Source organism: Callorhinus ursinus, unplaced genomic scaffold (assembly GCF_003265705.2).
Source record: "Callorhinus ursinus isolate GAN/ISIS: 27379988/994484 unplaced genomic scaffold, GSC_fseal_2.0 scaffold1, whole genome shotgun sequence".
In the NCBI taxonomy this organism is placed as follows: Eukaryota; Metazoa; Chordata; class Mammalia; order Carnivora; family Otariidae; genus Callorhinus; species Callorhinus ursinus.
The window spans coordinates 64,927,335-64,946,317 of NW_027397063.1; the positions used below are offsets into that span (position 1 = coordinate 64,927,335).

Consider the following 18,983-nt stretch of genomic DNA (forward strand, 5'->3'; position numbering starts at 1 on the left):
TCAAAATTTTAAAGAGAGAACAACTTTTATATATATATATACATATATATATGTATATATATATATATACCAAAAATAAGGGTAACTACTATGAAGGGATAGAATATTACTCTAAAAATGAAAAATAAAGAATATTTTTTTAAAAAAGTGTTTGATAAGATGTTGGTGGAAAAAGGGAAAAAGAAAAAATAAAAAAAAAAGACAGTTAAGAAAAAATTAACTTTGAAAGACTAAAGAATCATGGTAAAAAAAGCCATGAATTCTATGTGCAGTATTCCCCTAACGCTGGAGTTCTGCCGTTCTCCTTGATCGGTAAACTTGGTCTTGCTTGCTGGCTGTTCTTGCTGATCTTCTGGGGGAGGGGCCTGTTGCCGTGGTTCCCAAATGTCTTTGCCGGAGGCAGAATTGCCCCGCCCTTGCTTATCCAGGTAAGTAATCTGCTCAGGTTTGCTCTCCGGAGCTTTTATTCCCTGCAAGCTCTCCACACAGCTTTGGAGGACGAGAGTGAAAATGGCGACCTCCCAAACTCCGCCCCGGAGGAGCTGAGAACTTGGGGCCCCGCTCCTCAGTGCACCCCCAGAGAAAAGCAGTCAATCACTCCCGTCTCCCCAGCCTCTGGCCGCACTCTGTGCTCACCCGGCCTGTGACCGAGCGTTTCTATCTCTGGCACCCGACCCCGTGTGGAGTCTCCAAACCCAGCAGATCCCTGCAGTGTGCTCCCGCGCCGCTCCTCCCCGGGGAGAAAGGGGAGGCTCCCCGGATCTGCCACTTGTTGGGTCCCTGCTGGAGGAGCAGTGGCCCGACTGTACTGCGGATCACAGTTTATGGCAACCCTGAGCTGAGAGCCTGCTCCTCGGCTCTGTCTCTGCAGCCCGCTTCCCTGCTCCGATACCTGGGAGCTCTGCCGCACTCAGGCACCCCCGGACTTTCTGTGACCCCGAGGGTCCTGAGACCACACTGTCCCAGGAAGGGTTCCACCCCCCGCTTAGGCACTCTAACGATGTCCCTCAGCGGAGCTGACTTCTAAAAGTTCCGATTTTGTGCTCCACGGCTCTATCACTTGCCAGAAGTGGTGGACAGAGGCCCCCTCCCCCGCCGTCTATCCTCCCGATTCACTTCTCCGCACGTCCTACCTTCCAGAAAGTGGTCGCTTTTCTGTTCAGAGAGTTGTTGCTATTCTTTTCTTCGATCTCCTGTTGAGTTCATAAGTGTTTAGAATGGTTTGATCCCTATCCAGCTGAATTCCTGGGACCAGACGAAATCCAGGTCTCCTATTCCTCTGCCATCTTGCTCCTCTCCCTTCTTGTGTATTTCATATATTAAAACAACATATACTGTGAGAAATAGCAGGCACCACCAAACTCCTTATGAAGTTATAGATTAGGAACTCTGATGTGGATAACTCAAGGCTGAAATAATGCTTAGTTCTCAAAGCTATTTGGGTACAAACACATATCTCGAATGATTAAAGTTCTTGATGTTTTCTACTTAAAGAACTAAACACAAATTTATGGTTATCAAAAACTACTTTGAGTGAACCAAGCATGCTGGGAAATTCCTTTCTACCAAAGAACACATACTTCTTATTGTTGGTGAACAGCCCAGCAAGTTGGATGACTTTTCAGTTGACTGATAGGCTACTTAGTCTTTCGTTTTTAGCCAGTGTATTCAGTCAGGAATAAGACAGTGCTCCATCTTTAAAGAAACTAACACTTTACTGAATTAATACCTGGGGCCTATCCTCAAATAAATAAACCTTTTTCTAATTTCCATTCTTCTTTTTCAGCAATCTGTAAAACTTCACCGTCTAGTTGAGTCACATAATAGCATTACAGTCTCTGTATGTGGGAGAAAAGGTAAGTTTCATTATTTTAGATTTATGTGTGTTCATATGGAATCAAAACAGGATTTAAATTTGTTTCTCTGTTTCTACTATGCTCATCTTCATATGTATTTTTTTCTGTACATTTACTTAAAGAGATGAGGTGCTTGAGACATTTTTACCCTAGAAAAACTTTATTAAGGTAAAATTGACATATAATTAATGGAACGTGTTTAAAATGTACAATTTGAAAGATTTGGACTTATGTACATCCATGTAACTATCCCTGAAACTGTCACCACCATAAAGATAATGACTATCCATTATCCCCAAAGGTTGCCTTGTGCCTATTTGTAATCATTCTTTTCAACCTCTCTCTCCCCATCCCCATCCTCAGGCAACCACTTTACATGTTTAGAATTTTATATAAATGGTTGTACACTAGGCATTTTTTTGTCTTTTATAACATATTCAGGTTAATTTTACAGGGGTCAAAGTTCCTAATTATTTTAAAATGCATCCTTTTGTTAAAGTATGTAAATAGTTTATTCCTTTTTATTCCTGAGTAGAATCCCAGTGTATGGATAGACTAGTTTGTACATCCATTCACCGACTGATGGAAATTTGGGTTGTTCCTAGTATTGGGCTATTACAAAAGAATGCCTCAGTGAAAATTTGGGTTCAAGTCTTTGCATGGACATACACTTTCATTTTGTTTGGGAAAATACACAACTGTCGAATGGCTGGGTCATATGGACAGGTAAATGTTTAACTTTTTAAGAAACTGCTAAACTGTTTTCCATAGGTTTGTACCATTTTACATTCTTACTAGTATGAGAATTGCAGTTGCTCCACATTCTTGTCTACACTTGGTATGGTCAGTTTTATAAAATTTTAGCCATTTTAACAGATGTGTAGTGGGAACTTATTGTAGTTTTAATTTGCATTTCCCTAATGACTAATGGCACTGACCATCTTTTCAAGTGCTTATTTTCTACTTATATATCCTCTTTGGTGAAGTGTCTGTTCTATCTTTTGCTTATTAGGTTGTTTTCTCATTATTAACTTTTGAGAAGTTCTTTCTATATTCTGAATCTAAATCCTTTATCACAAATATGACTTGCAAAGATCTCCTCTCACAGAGAGAGAACAGGAGAGCAGCAGAGGGAGAGGGAGAAACAGGCCCCCTGTCGAGCAGGGAGCCCCATCACTGCCACCTATTCCTTTCATGAGACTATTACTGAAGTCCTTGGTAGTTAGCTGATAACCGTGAGAGTATTGTTTCGTTTTTTTTCTCCAGGTATAAAAGGCCTTCTCCAGACTAGACATCATTAGTGAACCTTCTAATAGACAAATATACTTGCAATCTTTCAGGACAATTCTTTGCTCCCTACTATAAATTAGCATAGATCTGGTCTTCTAGTTATTTCTCCCTTCAGGCACAACAGTGAAGTTAATGTAATAGGTGGAGTTCTGCCCACTGTGAAGGTTTTCTTCTCCATAGTTATTCTGGGACTCTTTTAAGCCAGGATCTAATACCATGAAATGTTTGGGATTCCTTTTTGTCTATTAATGGCCATAAAAAACTTCATCTGAGGTCTTAGATGTACATTGAGAAAGAGACAACAGAATGACAGAATTGCGAAGACATGTTGGGAGGTGAGAAAACTGTTCTTGAAATTCACTTGGACTTGCAACATCTGTTTAGGTCTTACTTTGTGTATAACTCTTCTACTTGATAATTGAATGCTGTTGGGAACTCATAGTTTATATCATATTCCAAAATTACCTTGTACAATTCCTGCTCCAAACCTGGACGCATCCATTTTTCCAAAGAGCTCTTAGATATGGTTAGAGACCTCAACCAGAGCACTCAGAGTGCTCATTTCTACCATGTTAGTCGCTATTGCTTGGCCTTTTCAGAAGACAGACCTAGTCTTCTGACATTTCTTTTTAGAGAGGGAGAGAGAAAGGGTGGGGGAGGGGCAGAGGGAGAGAGAGAATCTTAAGCAGGCTCCATGCCCTGCACAGAGCCTGACACAGGGCTCGATCTCACAACCCTGAGATCATGACCCGAGTCATAATCAAAGAGTCAGATGCTTAACTGACAGTCACCCAGGACCCCATCTTCTGACATTTCTAATTCAAGTTTAGAACTATGGGCTTTTAACTTAACTTTGTTGATTGTACTTTTGTCTCTCCTTTATCTCAAAAGTTGCAGTTCTCAATGACAGCAACCAATTACTCATTTGCTCTATACCTCATACACGGTAATCTCAGAGTTGAAAGCCAAAACACCTGGGGGGGGAATATAATTCCTGAAGACAATTTGAGATTTTGTTGGAGTTCTTTTCCCCTGTTTGTGATATACCATCTGAAATGTGCAAATTATACTTTTTAAAAAAAACTTATATTTCAAAGTTACTCAAAATGGTTCTTCTCTCTATGGTTATGCCAGCAACTCAGTACGTTCATCTCATTCATTTTGCCTTAGATTTTTAGTGTTAACTTTTCAAATATATTTTTGTATTAGTTTATATGAGTATTATACACAAATATATATTATATAAAGTATATAATTATAAATTTAATAACGTTATATATTAAATATATAAAGTATTTAAAATATATACTATATAAAATCATATAAAATATCTGCATGGTTCAAAAGTTAAATCTGTAAGTCAAAACATTCAGGAGAGTCTTGCTCCTATCCCTCTTGTGCACTCACTCTCTCTATAAGAATCATTTTTGTTTGTTTTTGATTTATTCTTACATTTAAAAGATACAGAGAAATTATATATAATATCCATATCTACATAGTATATATACAGAATAGTGTATATATTTACACTACTGCTTAGATAACAGGGGTATACCATACACGTTTAGCTCATATTTGCTGGTATGTTTGCTTTACATGCTTTTTTTTTTTTAATATTGAGACATGGTTGACATACAGTGTCATATTAGTTCAGGTGTATTTACATACTTAACTATGTTTCCTAGAGATTCTTTCATAGCGGGATATATAAATATTTTTTGCTCGTTATTTCAGCTTTCTAGTACTTTCGTGTATGGAGGAACATTGTTTATTCAATCATTTCTTTATTAAAGGATTTTATTTTTTAGTTTTTTACTATTACAGATAGTGCTATAATAAAAAGGCTTGTGCATATATCTGTCTTTTCTTATTTGCACCAGTCTATCTTTGGCATAGATTTCCAGAAGTAAAATTGCTGAGTTAAAGAATAAATGCATGTATGTACTTTTGCTAGATAGATATAGCCAAATTTCTTTCCAAGGAGATTGTACCAGCTTGCATTTGTGCCAGAAATGCATGTTTCCTCACAGCCTTGTCGACAGAATATGCTGGCAAACCTTTAGGTTTTTCTAATTAGCTAGGTGGGCAATGTTAGATGTATTTCCTTTTTTCTTTTTTTTAAGAAATAACTTAAAACTTACAGAAAAGTTGCAAGAATAATTCAAATAACTTTTTCCCTGAGCCATTTGAGAGTAAGTTGCCAACATATGGCTCTATGACTCCTACATATTTTAGTGTATATTTCTTTTTTTTTTCTTAAAGATTTTATTTATTTATTTGATAGAGAGAGAGACAACGAGAGAGGGAACACAAGCAGGGGGAGTGGGAGAGGGAGAAGCAGGTTTCCCTCTGAGTAGAGAGCCTGATGCAGGGCTTGATCCCAGGACCCTGGGATCATGAGCTGAGCCAAAGGCAGACAGGTGCTTAATGATCGAGCAACCCAGGCGCCCCTTTTTTGGTATATATTTCTTAAAGACAAGGACATTCTCCTACATAAATGACAGTGTAGCCATTAATATCAGGAAGTTAATATTGACATATTAATAGCAACTGATGCTCAGACCCCATTCAAGTTCTGCCAGTGGTCTTAATAATGTTCTTTATAGGAAAGGATTGGGAATTACACAATAGTATTGTTAGATACATGTCTTTAATCTTTCATCTTTCCTTGACTTCATGACCTTGACTCCTTTCACTCTGGTTATTTTGTGGAATGTCTCTCAATTTGGATTTGTCTGATATTTCCTCATAGTTAAATTCAGGTTACGCACTTTTGGCTGGAATATCATAGATATTGAGTGATGCCGTGTCCTCATTGTTTCCTCTCAGGTGATACATAATTTAAATTTGTTATATTACTGGTGATGTTAACTTGGATCACTTAATTAAATAATGTCTGCCAGGTTTCTCCATTGTAAATTTACTCTTTTGCCCTTTGTAATTAAGTTATTTTGTTGAGAGATACTTTGAGACTATATAAACAAGCCACCCTCATTAAATTTACCCACTAGTTGTACATTGCTATTTCTTGGCTAAATTATTACTTTGATAGTTGCCAAATGGTGATTTTCTAATTGTATCTTTTCTCCTACATTAATTGTAATTTTACTGTAAGAAAAAGCTATCTTTTCTCCCCGTTTATTTATCCATTTACTTATGTCATATGGACTCATGAATTCCTATTTTATTTTATGGGTTATAGTTCATTTATCATCATTTACTATGATGCTCAAATCATTACAGATTTAGGCAGTGAGAGCCCCTTAAGCTGGCTTTGATGTTTTTTTCTATCTGTCTCCATCTTTCCTTGAGCACTTTTTTACTTATGGAGCAACAAAATGTTATAGCTTATATGATACTTTTCTTGGCTCAGCCTTGTAATCAGCCATTTCCTTAAGGAACCCTGATTCTTTTTTGGCGGGGAGGACTAGAATTTAGAAACCAAAATTTGGGCACTAGATATGCACATTATTATTTGGGTTTCACTGCTCCTAGGCCCTCTCAGACAACAGAATTAGCGAATCTATGTATAAAAAAAGACAAGCAATCATATATGTGTGTATTCGTACATACATTTTCATTTACATCTATATTATTTTTCTATTTATCTATTGAAAACCGTCAATTTACATTGTTGTCTCCAATTCTGATCCAATACAACAGAGTTCAGTCTAGTTTTATTTCCATCTGTATTTGTAACTTTCTTTCTTCATGAGAAACCTGGCTCTCATTAACCTCATTATACTACTTATTCTATCGATCCCTGCTGAGTGTAACCTGTCATCTATCATTACTGATGCTTTCCCCCACTTCCATGTAGACATATTTTTCACTGCTTGGACTCCAACATCCCACACCAGGCCACTGTCAACATGGGGGCCCTTCTCTCCCTCCTTGGGCTCTGACACCCTGCACCATGCCATGTGAACATCTGTCCATCCTTATTAGGCTCCAAAACCTGCAGCAGGCTGCCACCCACATCCCTAGCCTTCTGCAAGGATGCCTAGCTTGTTTAACCTCGATAGCTTTGGGACGGAGTAAGGAAGGAAAGAAATACAAGAAGGCAGACAGGAAGAAAGGAAGGAGGGAAGGCAGTTAGGAAGGAAGGAATTTTCAGTTTTTAAGTTCAAATGTTTAATATGTTGCTTGCATTGTGTGTGTGCATGCACAGGTGTGAACTTCTAACATCTCTAGCAATTTTGCTGTAGCCATTTGCTATACATCTCTTTTTTTAGGAGTTCTTTATATATTAGGAATATTAATCTTTTGTAGTGTAAGTTTCAAACATGTTTTCTGAATTTGTCTTTAGTTCTTTTCTCTGTTTATTTATTGTTTTACCATACAAAGGTTTTAATTTTATGTAATCTGTTCTTTTTTTCTTATTGTTTCCAGATTTTGAATCGATGTTGAGGGACAGCTTTCTTTTTAAAAATGCCCTGGTTGCTTTTTCATTGATTTCCAATTAAGGTAGTTGTTGGACTATGTTTCTGTGGGGAAAAAAAAAAATCTGACTTGACTCTGCCATCTCACACTTTCAGCTGGAGTCCAAGAGCTGGAATCACGCTTCCTGGTACCTGGAGATCTATTAGTTTTGACAGGGAACAAAGTGCAAATGCCATGTGATGCCATCCTGATTGACGGCAGCTGTGTGGTAGATGAAGGCATGCTGACAGGTACGGTTCTGTCTCATGACTTAGAGCCTCCGTAAGCTCTCCTGGGTTCCTCCTCTATCTGAACGACAATGGCAAAGCATGGGGTTGCTGTGGGACCTTCCCACTCCCCCAAGTCTTACTTAACTGTCCTGCTCTGGATGGTTCTGAGGGTTCAAATTAAAGCTGCTTTCTATGTGCTAAGTTTGATACAGTTGTAACTTTCTGAGAGCTTAGCATTTTCTTCTTGAACAAAGGGTATTACCGCCCTGTCATTTTACCTTAAAAGGTTGTGGAGGTCATTAGACGTTTCAGAATCATCTGTGACTTTTATGTTTAGTGTTTTCATATAAAATATATCTTCAGATAAACTTGGAGGATGATGACATCCTGTTGATGTCATCTAGAAACCCAGAAGGTCAAGTCCAAGCTCTTTCTGACTTGGCTTGACCATGTTGAAAAGTTCATGACACAAGATTGGGCACATCTGCTACTATGAAAATGCACAGTGGGAATTTTGGACTACCTGTATTTCATTTTTAAATAGCATGCTGGAGCTAGGAGGGACCTTTAGAGGTCACTGCATTTCATGGATATGGAAGCTGAGGTCTAGAGAGGAGAAGTGACTTGTTCAAGGTCACAGTGCTTTGAGTTCTCACGCATACATATGAGGAGATGTTTTGCCAACATTTCTGTAAGATAAAGAAGAATCATAAAGTCTTTTTCACAGGTGGACTAGGGGGCTGAGAAGACACATTGACATACTGTGGTTCCCATGAAAGCCCAAATTGAATCCATTTCTCCTGGGCAGCCCAGGAAGGCATGAAATAAGAGACAAGAACACACATCTTTCTTCTATTAACTTTACCAAAATTATATTTTTAAGAATATTTTATTTATTTATTTGACGGAGAGAGAGAGAGAGCAAGCGAGGGGACACAAGCAGGGGGAGTGGGAGAGGGAGAAGCAGGCTTCCCGCCAAACAGGGAGCCCGAAGTGGGGCTCGATCCCAGGACCCTGGGATCATGACCTGAGCTGAAGGCAGACGCTTGACAACTGAGCCACCCAGGCGCCCCCCAAAATATTTTTTAAATGTGTGGCAGGCCAGGTTTCTTCCTATAAGGAACACATAGATTTGTAAAAATCCCTTAGTGCTGGGACTCTTGCAATACTAAGGACCATTTTCCTGCAAAAGTGCGGAATATATATCTGACTTTGTACTGCCCACTCTGCAAAGACCAGTGGAAGGTTTACAAGGTTTGTTTCTCAGAACAGGCCCTAATTATTTCCATAACTTCATTCACCACCTTGTATGAGCACTTCAACCTGTCCCCACTGCATGGTAAAAGTCACCCGTGTCCCAATTGCCAAATCCAAAGGATTCTTCAGATTTCTTTTCTTATTGCCCTCTCTGCTGCTTTCAACTATTCTGACCAGCCCTTCCTTTGGCAAACGCTGTTCTCCCTAATTTTCCAAGACAGCACTGTCTCTCCAAGTTCTCCGACCACTCATGACACCACCCAGTGTCCTACGCTGCTTCTCCTTCCCCAGACTCTTGACTGTTGGTGCTGCTCAGAGCTGTGTCCTGGCCCTATCCTCTTCCGCCCTCACATGTGGTCCCTAAGTAATCTCATCTCTCCCATGGCTTTAATCATAGTCTGCAAAGTGGTGAATCCGACTAAATGTCTCTGGTCAAGACCTCTCCCCTGAACTCCAGACCCAAATAAATAAACATAAGACATCTCAGCAGAGCCATTCCACAAGGCATCTCCAACTCATGGTGACCACAAGGCAATTCTTCCTTCCTCCTATAATCCCTGTGGTGATGACTAACACCACCCTCTGCTCATTCTCCCAAGTTGGAAGCCAGGAAGCCATTTTGAATTTCTCTGTCCCTATGACCTGCCAAGATAAAAAACTCCCCAAGTTTTGTAAATTCTTGCCTCCTTATTTCTCAAATCCAGCACTTCCTCTCTACTCCCACTGCCAACTGCCATAGTTCAGCCCTCGTTCTCTCCAACTGGATGTCTAGCCTCCAACCTCACCAGACTTCAATCCACTCCCACGCAGCAGACAGAGTGCTCTCTCTTATACACAGATATGATGTTAGTCTCCTGAATAAAGCAGTGAAATATCTCCCCACCCCCTTCTGCCACTAATGCCTACAAAAACCATTTAAACAATTAAATATGTGCACTTAGGCCCTCCATGCTTTGACTCCTACACAGCTCTCATGGCCACTCACTCCCCAACACCCCACGTTCTGGATTGCACAACTTGCTATTCCCTACATAGCTATTTCTAGCCTTTTTAAGCATCCATGTGTGATGTTACAAAACGTATAGTATTTGTAATACATTATACTTATTTGCCTGGACTACAAATCTCCTAAGAACAAGAACCATATTTCTTTCTCCTTGTATCCCTAAAACCTAGGGTTGTCCTTGCCTCCATGGCAAGCTTATAACAAATGTCTGCCACATGCTGAGTGAGGGCATGCATGATTTAAAAGAGTGAAGGCTCCTCACCTCACAAAATGAGATGCTCGTTTTCTATAGGAGAAAGTATTCCAGTGACTAAAACTCCATTACCCAAGACGGAGAGCTCTGAGCCCTGGAAAACACAGAGTGAAGCAGACTATAAACGGCATGTCCTCTTCTGTGGGACAGAGATTATCCAAGCCAGGGGAGCCTGTTCTGGAACCGTGAGAGCGGTGGTGCTGCAGACTGGTGAGTTACCAGCTCTTCTTTTGTTTTGTTACTTTAATGAAATATTTCTGCTTCATTTATCTAGTGCCTTAAATTTACTAGGTAAGGAATAGTCTATAGGTAATAAGCCAAATATACGTAAATTCATGTATTTTAAGTGGGAATTGCACTATGGTGTATGCCTTTTAGTAAAAATAATACTGAAGACAATTACTACTTATGTGTTTTGTGGTTTATAAGCTATTTCCATATATCAAACCAACACAGCAAAGATGCCTGTTCCCTCTTTGTACATAAATAGGCTGAGCTCAGCACAATCCAAGCAAGCTTAAAAAAAAAAAAATTACACAGCCAGTTGCCGACAGAGCTGGACCTAGAACCTAGAGCTTTTAACCCCAAATCCCAAGTTCTTTCTAGGCAGGGCTAGAAACTGAAACTTGACACTGAAAAGTATTAGAAATTAAGTCCATCGGTATTTACTGGGCCATATGGTTTAAATTCAAGTAACATGAGTGTGTGTGTGTGTGTGTGTGTGTGTGTGTGTGTGTGAATGCTCATGAGTCATTTCCTTAAACTGAAATTATACTAGGGAGTGCCTAGGTGGCTCAGTCAGTCAAGAGTCAGACTCTTAATTTTGGCTCGGGTCATGATCTCAGGATCATGAGACTGAGCCCCACGTTGAGCTGGGCACTCAGCGCGAGTCTGCTTGTTCCTCTCCCTCTGCCCCTAACTGTTCTAGAGCATGCTCTCTCTCAAATAAATAAAATCTAAAAAAATGAAGTTATACTTGGAAAAGCTGTGTTCTGATCCCAGTGTGGTGGTTTCCTTGCTCTGGGATGCATTGAAATTGAAAGTAGAGAGAAAAAAGATCAGAGAGTAATAGACTCTGAAATAGGCATGGTGAGATATTTCCGTTCAGCACTCAGGTATTTTCCCAATTATCCTTTAATTTTCTTTGGGCTTAAGAACTGTTTAAATATCTCTAGAAAAAAACAAAGGCCATGTTGAGGCTTAGAAGAGCACTAGCAGTAGGATTTGTCATCCTGAGAATGTGGAGTGTGTGTTTGTTATTTCAGGATTCAACACTGCAAAAGGGGACCTCGTGAGATCCATTCTTTACCCGAAGCCAATGAATTTTAAGCTCTACAGGGATGCCATCAGGTTCCTCCTGTGCCTTGTAGGAACAGCAACGATCGGGATGATCTATACTTTGTGCGTCTATGTGCTCAGTGGGGTAAACTGCTTTTGTTCTTTTCCTACATGCACATATACGCTCATCTATGTATAATTTATACTCTGCATGTTAACCTTAATCTCAGGCATGGTTTACAAACCTGGGAAACAAAGCCAAACACTGAAAACCTGCCCATATACTCACAGCTCCCCAATATCAGCGATTGATCACCAAGTAATATAACAATCAGATCCAGAGGGACAAAACACCGTTTATTGAGCTATCAACATGCTTCTCGTCTGGTACACTTCTCCTTACGCTATTTTTTCATTTTCAATCTGAGAATATATTTATTCCAATAATGTAGTGTTTTGTAGTTATTAAATAAGGAATTTAAAATAAAAGCCAGATACCCAATGTTGGTGAGGTCATGGCAGACTTGTACATTGTTCTCTGCTGGTAGTAGAAGGAAGCATTACAAACTTTTTCATTGTACTTTGGAAAATTTATGAGAGCCATACTCTTTGACCCTCTCATATCATTTCTGGGAATTTGACCAAGGAAGTAAAAAAAAAAAAAAAAAAAAAGAAGAAGAAGAAGAAGGAAAAAAGCCACATGCACAATGCTGTTCAGGACTGATTGACCTGTAAGAGCTAAAGAGTGACTTTTTGTCCCAGGAATCTCCTGAGGAGGTGGTGAAGAAAGCCCTCGATGTCATCACAATTGCGGTTCCTCCTGCTCTGCCCGCTGCTTTGACCACGGGCATTATCTATGCCCAGAGGAGGCTGAAGAAGAGAGGCATCTTTTGCATCAGCCCCCAGAGGATCAATGTATGTGGACAATTAAACCTTGTCTGCTTTGACAAGGTATGTGTGTTTCTTCCTCATTCTCATCGCCATTTTGTCATCATTGTCACCGGGTGGAGGTGCTTTACACTCCTCTGGAGCAGGAAACAGAGGATGTGCCATCTGACTTCACTTTATCTCTGGTTGGGTGTGTGATCTAGGAAAGGCACATCTCTTGAGCTCTCAGATTCTGGGGTTTAGAGGAGGGAGTGTAGATACTGAATAGGTGTATCTTTTTACAGTCCTTCCAGCTCCAATATTCTATAAAACACAGTTAATTAAGCTAGCATTCTGTCCCTCCTCAGTCAAAACCCCATACAAAGAACAAAACCGAAACCCTTTACCATGGTCATTGCTATATCCCTAATGCTAAGAAGCTTGCCTAGTGTATAGTCCGTGCTCAGTAAATATTTATTGAGTTAGTGAATGAATAGAAAAAGGAAGAGTTTATCTGACTGTGTTTTACTTGGGTAATTGGACTTGGTTATAGGAAGACCCCAGTCAAATCCTTACTGTATTTTCCCATCTGTAGTATATTGCTTAAGATTATCCTTGATTATATGCCAGTTATTCCCAATGAGCCTTTTATTCTATCTTCTCTTGAACATATTCTTTCGGTCTGTGCCTATACTGGGTGAGTGTGGGAGCTGTGAGAGGGGAAGATGGAGAAGATGGGCTGTTTTGTGCCCAGGTCTTCATTTATAAAGATGACTGATGACTGCAGAGAGAGGTCATTGCCTCTGAAAGAAGTTTGACATTACTCACAGTTCTCCTGGTAAGGAGAGGCATGGCTCGCCATGTGGGGCCACAGGAGGAATGCCAGTCTTTGATGAGGTAGCAAAGCAGGAGCGAGGGGAATGCTCGGGACATGGTCTTTATTGGGGTCTCTCCAGGGAAGGCGAGTCAGGCCATAGCTTATGATTGGCTAGTCTGAATGATTTGGGTGAGCTTTGGGCTGTAGGGTTGTATCTGGCACTTGGCCCTGGGATGATGAAGGCAGAGAACTATTGCCTCCTGAGGAGGAGGGGCCACGTAGAAGATTGGTTACTTTGCATGTCAAACACAGGCTGAGTCCCTTGCTACCTCTGTAAGAATTGACTAGCCCGAGAGATGCAGTCTTTCCTTAGAAAGGTTTTTTAAGATGTCAAATCATTATAATACAGAGAAAGTTAATGCAATTCAAGGGTATTAGAGGCAGGTGAACATGGGCACACAAATGGATTCAGGAAAGCAATAGAGCTTGTGGTTTTGGCCAGAGCAAGACATTAGTAATGGGAGGCACCTTTAACGTCTGGCTAAGAAATTTGTACGTACTCTTTAGGCCGTGGGGAGAGTTTGAGGTGTTTTTCTTTTTGTTTTTGCTTTTTTAATTGTTGTTCTCTTTTTCCTTAATTTATTTCTTATTGTGGCAAAATGTACATTAACCATTTTAGCCATTTTTAAGTGGCTTTAAATACATTTACATCGTGCAATCATCACCACCATCCAGCTTGAGAATTTGTCCATCTTCCCAAACTGAAACTCTGTGCACATTAAACAGTACATTGGGGTTTTTGATGACAGAGAATTAAGGGGATCAGAGTGGTATTATATAATTACTGGAATATCAGAGAGATCTACCAAGATCAGAAGGTTAACATGGCTCTTGCCAGCATCTCAGTATTATTTTGTGATCAAATTAGCATAACAAAGAAAGTTGTTCAATTTATGGGATCATCTCCTCGTTGGGCCTGGCAAAAGAAGCAGGGTGGGAAAGACCATTATGACATGAATTTGAATAAAATAAGTAATAATTATGAGTAATTATCATTACAATTCGGTCCCACTCTATGCCAGACATTGTTAAGCACTTTGTATTACCTCATTTGATGTTCATGACAACCTTATCTGATTATAAGCATGTTATAGGAAAGGGTTCTGATGTTCACAGTGATTAAATAATTGGCCCAGCTGGTGTTTTAAATGAACCCAAACTCTTCATCATTATCCTGCACTGAGAGAAATACCAATAAGCACCTTTTTTTTTAGGTGTCAAATAGCAAACCATCTGTTTAGAGCAGGGCCAGTCTACTCCTATTACTTAATTTTTGATGACATACTTTTATCTTCTGCTATAAAAACTGGGACTCACCCTTTTTAGAGCTCTTACAGGCTTACGGAGGCTTTCCCATCCATTTACTCTACCATTAGATCCTCAAGACCAGCCTCTGGAGTATGTAAGACAGATACTGTTTCTTCCTTTTATCACCAGCTTGGCCAGACAATTGGTGTGAGCTCATCAAAGCTTTTGCCCAGGACCCCCAATACCCACCTGATTGTGTCCTTCCTTGAAGTGCTGATCTCAGTAATGCATTCTTGACATATATTTCCCTGTTAAAACATACCTTATGGGTTGTCATTATGGGGCTGCCGAATCTTCAGAGTAAACTGAGTGCTTGTTTCTGTTTAGACAGGCACCTTAACAAGGGATGGTTTGGATCTCTGGGGAGTCGTGCCCTGCGATAGGAGTGGGTGAGTACTCTGGACCGAATGCCTTGGCATTTCTCTTTTCCCAGAAAAAAATACTGTACATTTTCTCCTGAAAATTAATAATGAAGACATTTTTGACTTTGGCTTTGGAGCAGTAGCTGCCATAGTACCTTCATGTAATTTCTCTTTTTGAACAATTCCAAGTCTTACTAAAACATGCATATCTCCCTCCACCCCACCCCCTGCCCTGTGCTACTCACAACCCTAGGAGGATGGGTTTCAAGTCCTTGCTAAAATGTAATTTGCAAAAAAAAAAAAAAAATTTTTTTTAATACAATGTAATTTGCTGTCAGCATATTAGCCAGGGGCCTGAAGTTGACTCAATGTACCTAATTAGAGAATACCAGGACATGGTCCCTCGGGGAGGTACATTCCTGGTACAAACTGAAACCTTTAGGTGCGCCAGGAGGAAGAACACTGCACGGACTTGGGTACATTGAATTGCAGGAGGAGGGCCACCTGTGGAACCGTAGCTAATGCACTCATTTTCCTTGGTACCGTAGTTCTGGAAACTCCACCTTTTGGTTGCTGGAAACTCTTCCTGTCCTGCCAGAAAAGACAAAGTTTTGGCAATTTTCTGCTCCGGGTGGTAGGATTTGCACAGCTCTCTTGTGTGGCCCTCTTGTGGCCAAGTCTGACTTTGCAGCCCTGCCTGATTTTCTCACCGCTACCTCCACTTGTGATCAGAACAGGAAACATTTGATGTTTACATTTGGTTTTTTTAATGAAAGTGTTTCCCTCTCACACTTACAACTTCCACTACAAATCACCTATTACATAAACGGTACATTGTGTTTTTTCTGTGTTATACAGATGACAGAATTTATCCATAAAAGATTTTAATTACGTGTGTTTAATACATTTTCATATTAAAATGTTATTTATAAACAAGTCTCTTTCCTGGGTTAAAAAATAAATCTTGGTGCTTCTAGTCACTTTAGTCCACAGGAGAAACCTCTTCTAGGTATTAAATGTTCTAAAGTTCTTTCCATTTTCTCTCAAAGATAGATTTAGGTATATACCTGGTCTTCCTGTTAACTAGTAGGTTTCTACTTCAGCTTCTACAAAAAGTGTATGCATTTATTCCAACATGCGAGCATCCTGAGAGCAGTGTGTTTCTTATTTACATTTGTGTTCCTAGTGCTGTGGCATTATACCAGGTAAACATAGTACATGCACAGCAAATGTTTATTTTATTAAAATGAACTTACTGTGTTCCATCTTTTGAATGCTTTTCTACTTACTGAACTGACATCATCTTATTCAAAAACCTTTCTATTTCTAAAAGTAGCTTGTCAAATTTAAATAAAAACAATTGACATAATGTTTAGGTTATTGATTGATTAATTAGGCCTGCCACTCTTTCTTCCCCTTTTCCTTCCTTCCCTCAAAAAGGTCAAAGTTGGTTTTAAATGACTAAAAGGGAAATTTAAAATTTGAAAAATAATTGATAAATTTAATTAATAACATCAGAAAAAACCAATTCAATACTAGGTAAGGAGTAAGCATCTGACTTACAGGCTATTAAATATCTTCTTGTAAAAGGTAAGCTCATCTTTAATACTTCTTATCTTTTCCCAAAAGACCTGCCCAATGTGCCCGATACTTCCAGAACCATCAGAAGGCTACCTGGGCTATTTGAGTGGGATCAATCATAAACATTCAAATAAGAATACAAGCACAAGGATGAGAGAGAGTTCTATTTATTTGTTGTACAAACCAGGGTTTGGCCCAATCCTCAGGAACTCAGAATTACATAGTGATGAGAGTATGTGTGCCGTATTAAAAATAAGATTTTCTCCCCCCCCCGCCCCCGTCCCCCCGATCTGTATTGGCTTTTCAGTGTGAGCTTAAGCTTCTGGGTTAATCACACTGCTGGTGATTGCTTAATGTTTACTGAAATACTGGGGGATTATACTGAAAACCACTAAGACCACTTGAACTTTTGATATGTAATCATAGGTAAAATCAACAGGGTCAGTAGTCAGCCAAGAGGTTTTTGAACTTGTAGGGAAGCTTGAATGAGGAAGCCAGGAAGAAATATGGCTGAATTATGAGCTAACACCGTGATGTGGTTGCTTTCAAAAAGAAAAGCCTAGAGCAACCTAAGGCCATATTTCATGAGAAATAATAATCTGAGACCGCATTTGAAGACAAACTATGACAAATAAAAAGAAAGATCTTGAAAGAACCTCAAAGACCTTTCCCACACTTGCTGAACTTATAGAAGGATGATGACTAAATGAAACCGTAGTGATCTGGGTGGGAGGGGATTAGAGAATGAGTACTAATGTAACAAACCATGTTAAATTAATTTTTAAATAGATATTTACTTCCAGAAGCTCCGTTTTGGCATGGAGGGAGAGGACCGAAACCCCTTTTCTTTTCTCCTTTAGCTTCCAGGAGATCCACAGCTTTGCCTCGGGCAGGTCTTTGCCATGGGGCCCGCTGTGTGCAGCCATGGCCACCTGCCACTCTCTGATTCTTCTCGATGGGACCATCCAGGGAGATCCTCTGGATCTCAAGATGTTTGAAGCTACCACCTGGGTAAGACCCTGCTCTTCAGAGAAGCTCAGAAGCATCTTCAATGTCAGGACAACATGGATTTCATAGTTATTCAGTGCTTACAAATGTGAGGTTTACAATAAAGAGTTGCATGTAGTAGTGACAGGCAAACTAATCTAAGCCTCTTTTCCTCATCTGTAAAATGCGACTAATAATAGTATCTCCATTGTAGGGTTATTGTGAACATTAAATGGAATAATGCTAAAAAAAAAATCCCTGGTAATGTGCTTTGCATATTATGGGTTAATAGGATTAATGTAATTATGATTATTATATATCTTCCAACTTGAGACAATATAATTACTGTGTAATTATTTTCCAACTCTTGAGCAATGTCTGATTTAAAATTTTTCTAGAACATGGGAATTAGGGGATGCCTGGGTGGCTCAGTTGGTTAAGTGTCTGCCTTCAGCTCAGGTCATGATCCCTGAGTCCTACATCTGGCTCCTTGCTCGGCGGGAAGCCTGCTTCTCCCTCTGCTTGCTGCTCACCCTGCTTGTGTGCTCTCTCTCTCTCTCCGACAAATAAATAAACAAAATCTTAAAAAAAAAAAAAAAGAACATGGGGATTAGGAAATAGCACTGTCTCCTGTGCTTAGGATAACTCATTGTTACCAAAAGTTTTATTCCTAGTCATTGAATAGTGATTTTGTTTCTAAAGCTAGAAACAATAGAAAGGGAAACCATGAAAGAGCTTTTGCTGAGACTCTGAAGTAGATTTAAGAACAAATGGTGTAGTTCAGGACTTCCCAGTTCTGGTTTTGGCTCTGTTCTGACTGCTCGACCCTGTGAAGTCAAGCTCTCTTGTTGGGGCTTCGGCTCTCATGACCTTAAAATGACGGGACTGAATTAGATCAGCAGAGTTCTTACAAAACAAATAAATAAAACAAAACAAAACAAAGCAACCAAGCTGGAATCTTTTCTTCAAAGGAAACCTTATTTGCATAGTTGCGCATAACACCCAGTGCTCACCACAACATGATGTACTATATGGTGGCTAACTGAACATAGTAAAAAATAAATAAATAAATAAAAGAAAAAATGCATCTGTCTTCTTGGAAAAAAAAAAGAAAACCTTATTCAGAAGCATTCTATAAAAAAAAAAACAAAAAACAACAGTTGGTGTTGCCGTGGTTGAGATAGAAGACAGGGAGTACCACGTGAAGTGCAGGAAATGCCCTCCACCTACTTAGCCACAAGCCCACCTCCACCCCCTGCATCCTGCGTCAGCTCTAGACCCCTATAAAACACGTGTTAGCTCCGCTGAAGGAGACAATCTCTATAGAGTCCCTTCCAGCTCTAGTGGGGCATGGTTCTGTAGTAGGCTGGGGTAACTTTGCCAGTCCCCCATCCTTCCCAGGTTACTGT

The 18,983-nt window shown here is 39.7% G+C and overlaps 1 protein-coding gene across 5 annotated transcripts in view; it reads left to right on the forward strand.

Moving 5' to 3' along the window:
- Window positions 1-18,983, forward strand: part of ATP13A4 (ATPase 13A4) — a 120,012-nt gene that overhangs the window by 57,199 nt on the left and 43,830 nt on the right. For all 5 annotated transcript variants that reach the window (XM_073895525.1, XM_073895504.1, XM_073895515.1 and 2 more), the window contains exons 8-14: window positions 1,787-1,856; window positions 7,685-7,819; window positions 10,354-10,524; window positions 11,580-11,737; window positions 12,355-12,543; window positions 14,972-15,033; window positions 17,448-17,598. In XM_073895525.1, the coding sequence (XP_073751626.1) occupies window positions 1,787-1,856; window positions 7,685-7,819; window positions 10,354-10,524; window positions 11,580-11,737; window positions 12,355-12,543; window positions 14,972-15,033; window positions 17,448-17,598 (936 nt within the window). The remainder of the gene's footprint in view (window positions 1-1,786; window positions 1,857-7,684; window positions 7,820-10,353; window positions 10,525-11,579; window positions 11,738-12,354; window positions 12,544-14,971; window positions 15,034-17,447; window positions 17,599-18,983) is intronic.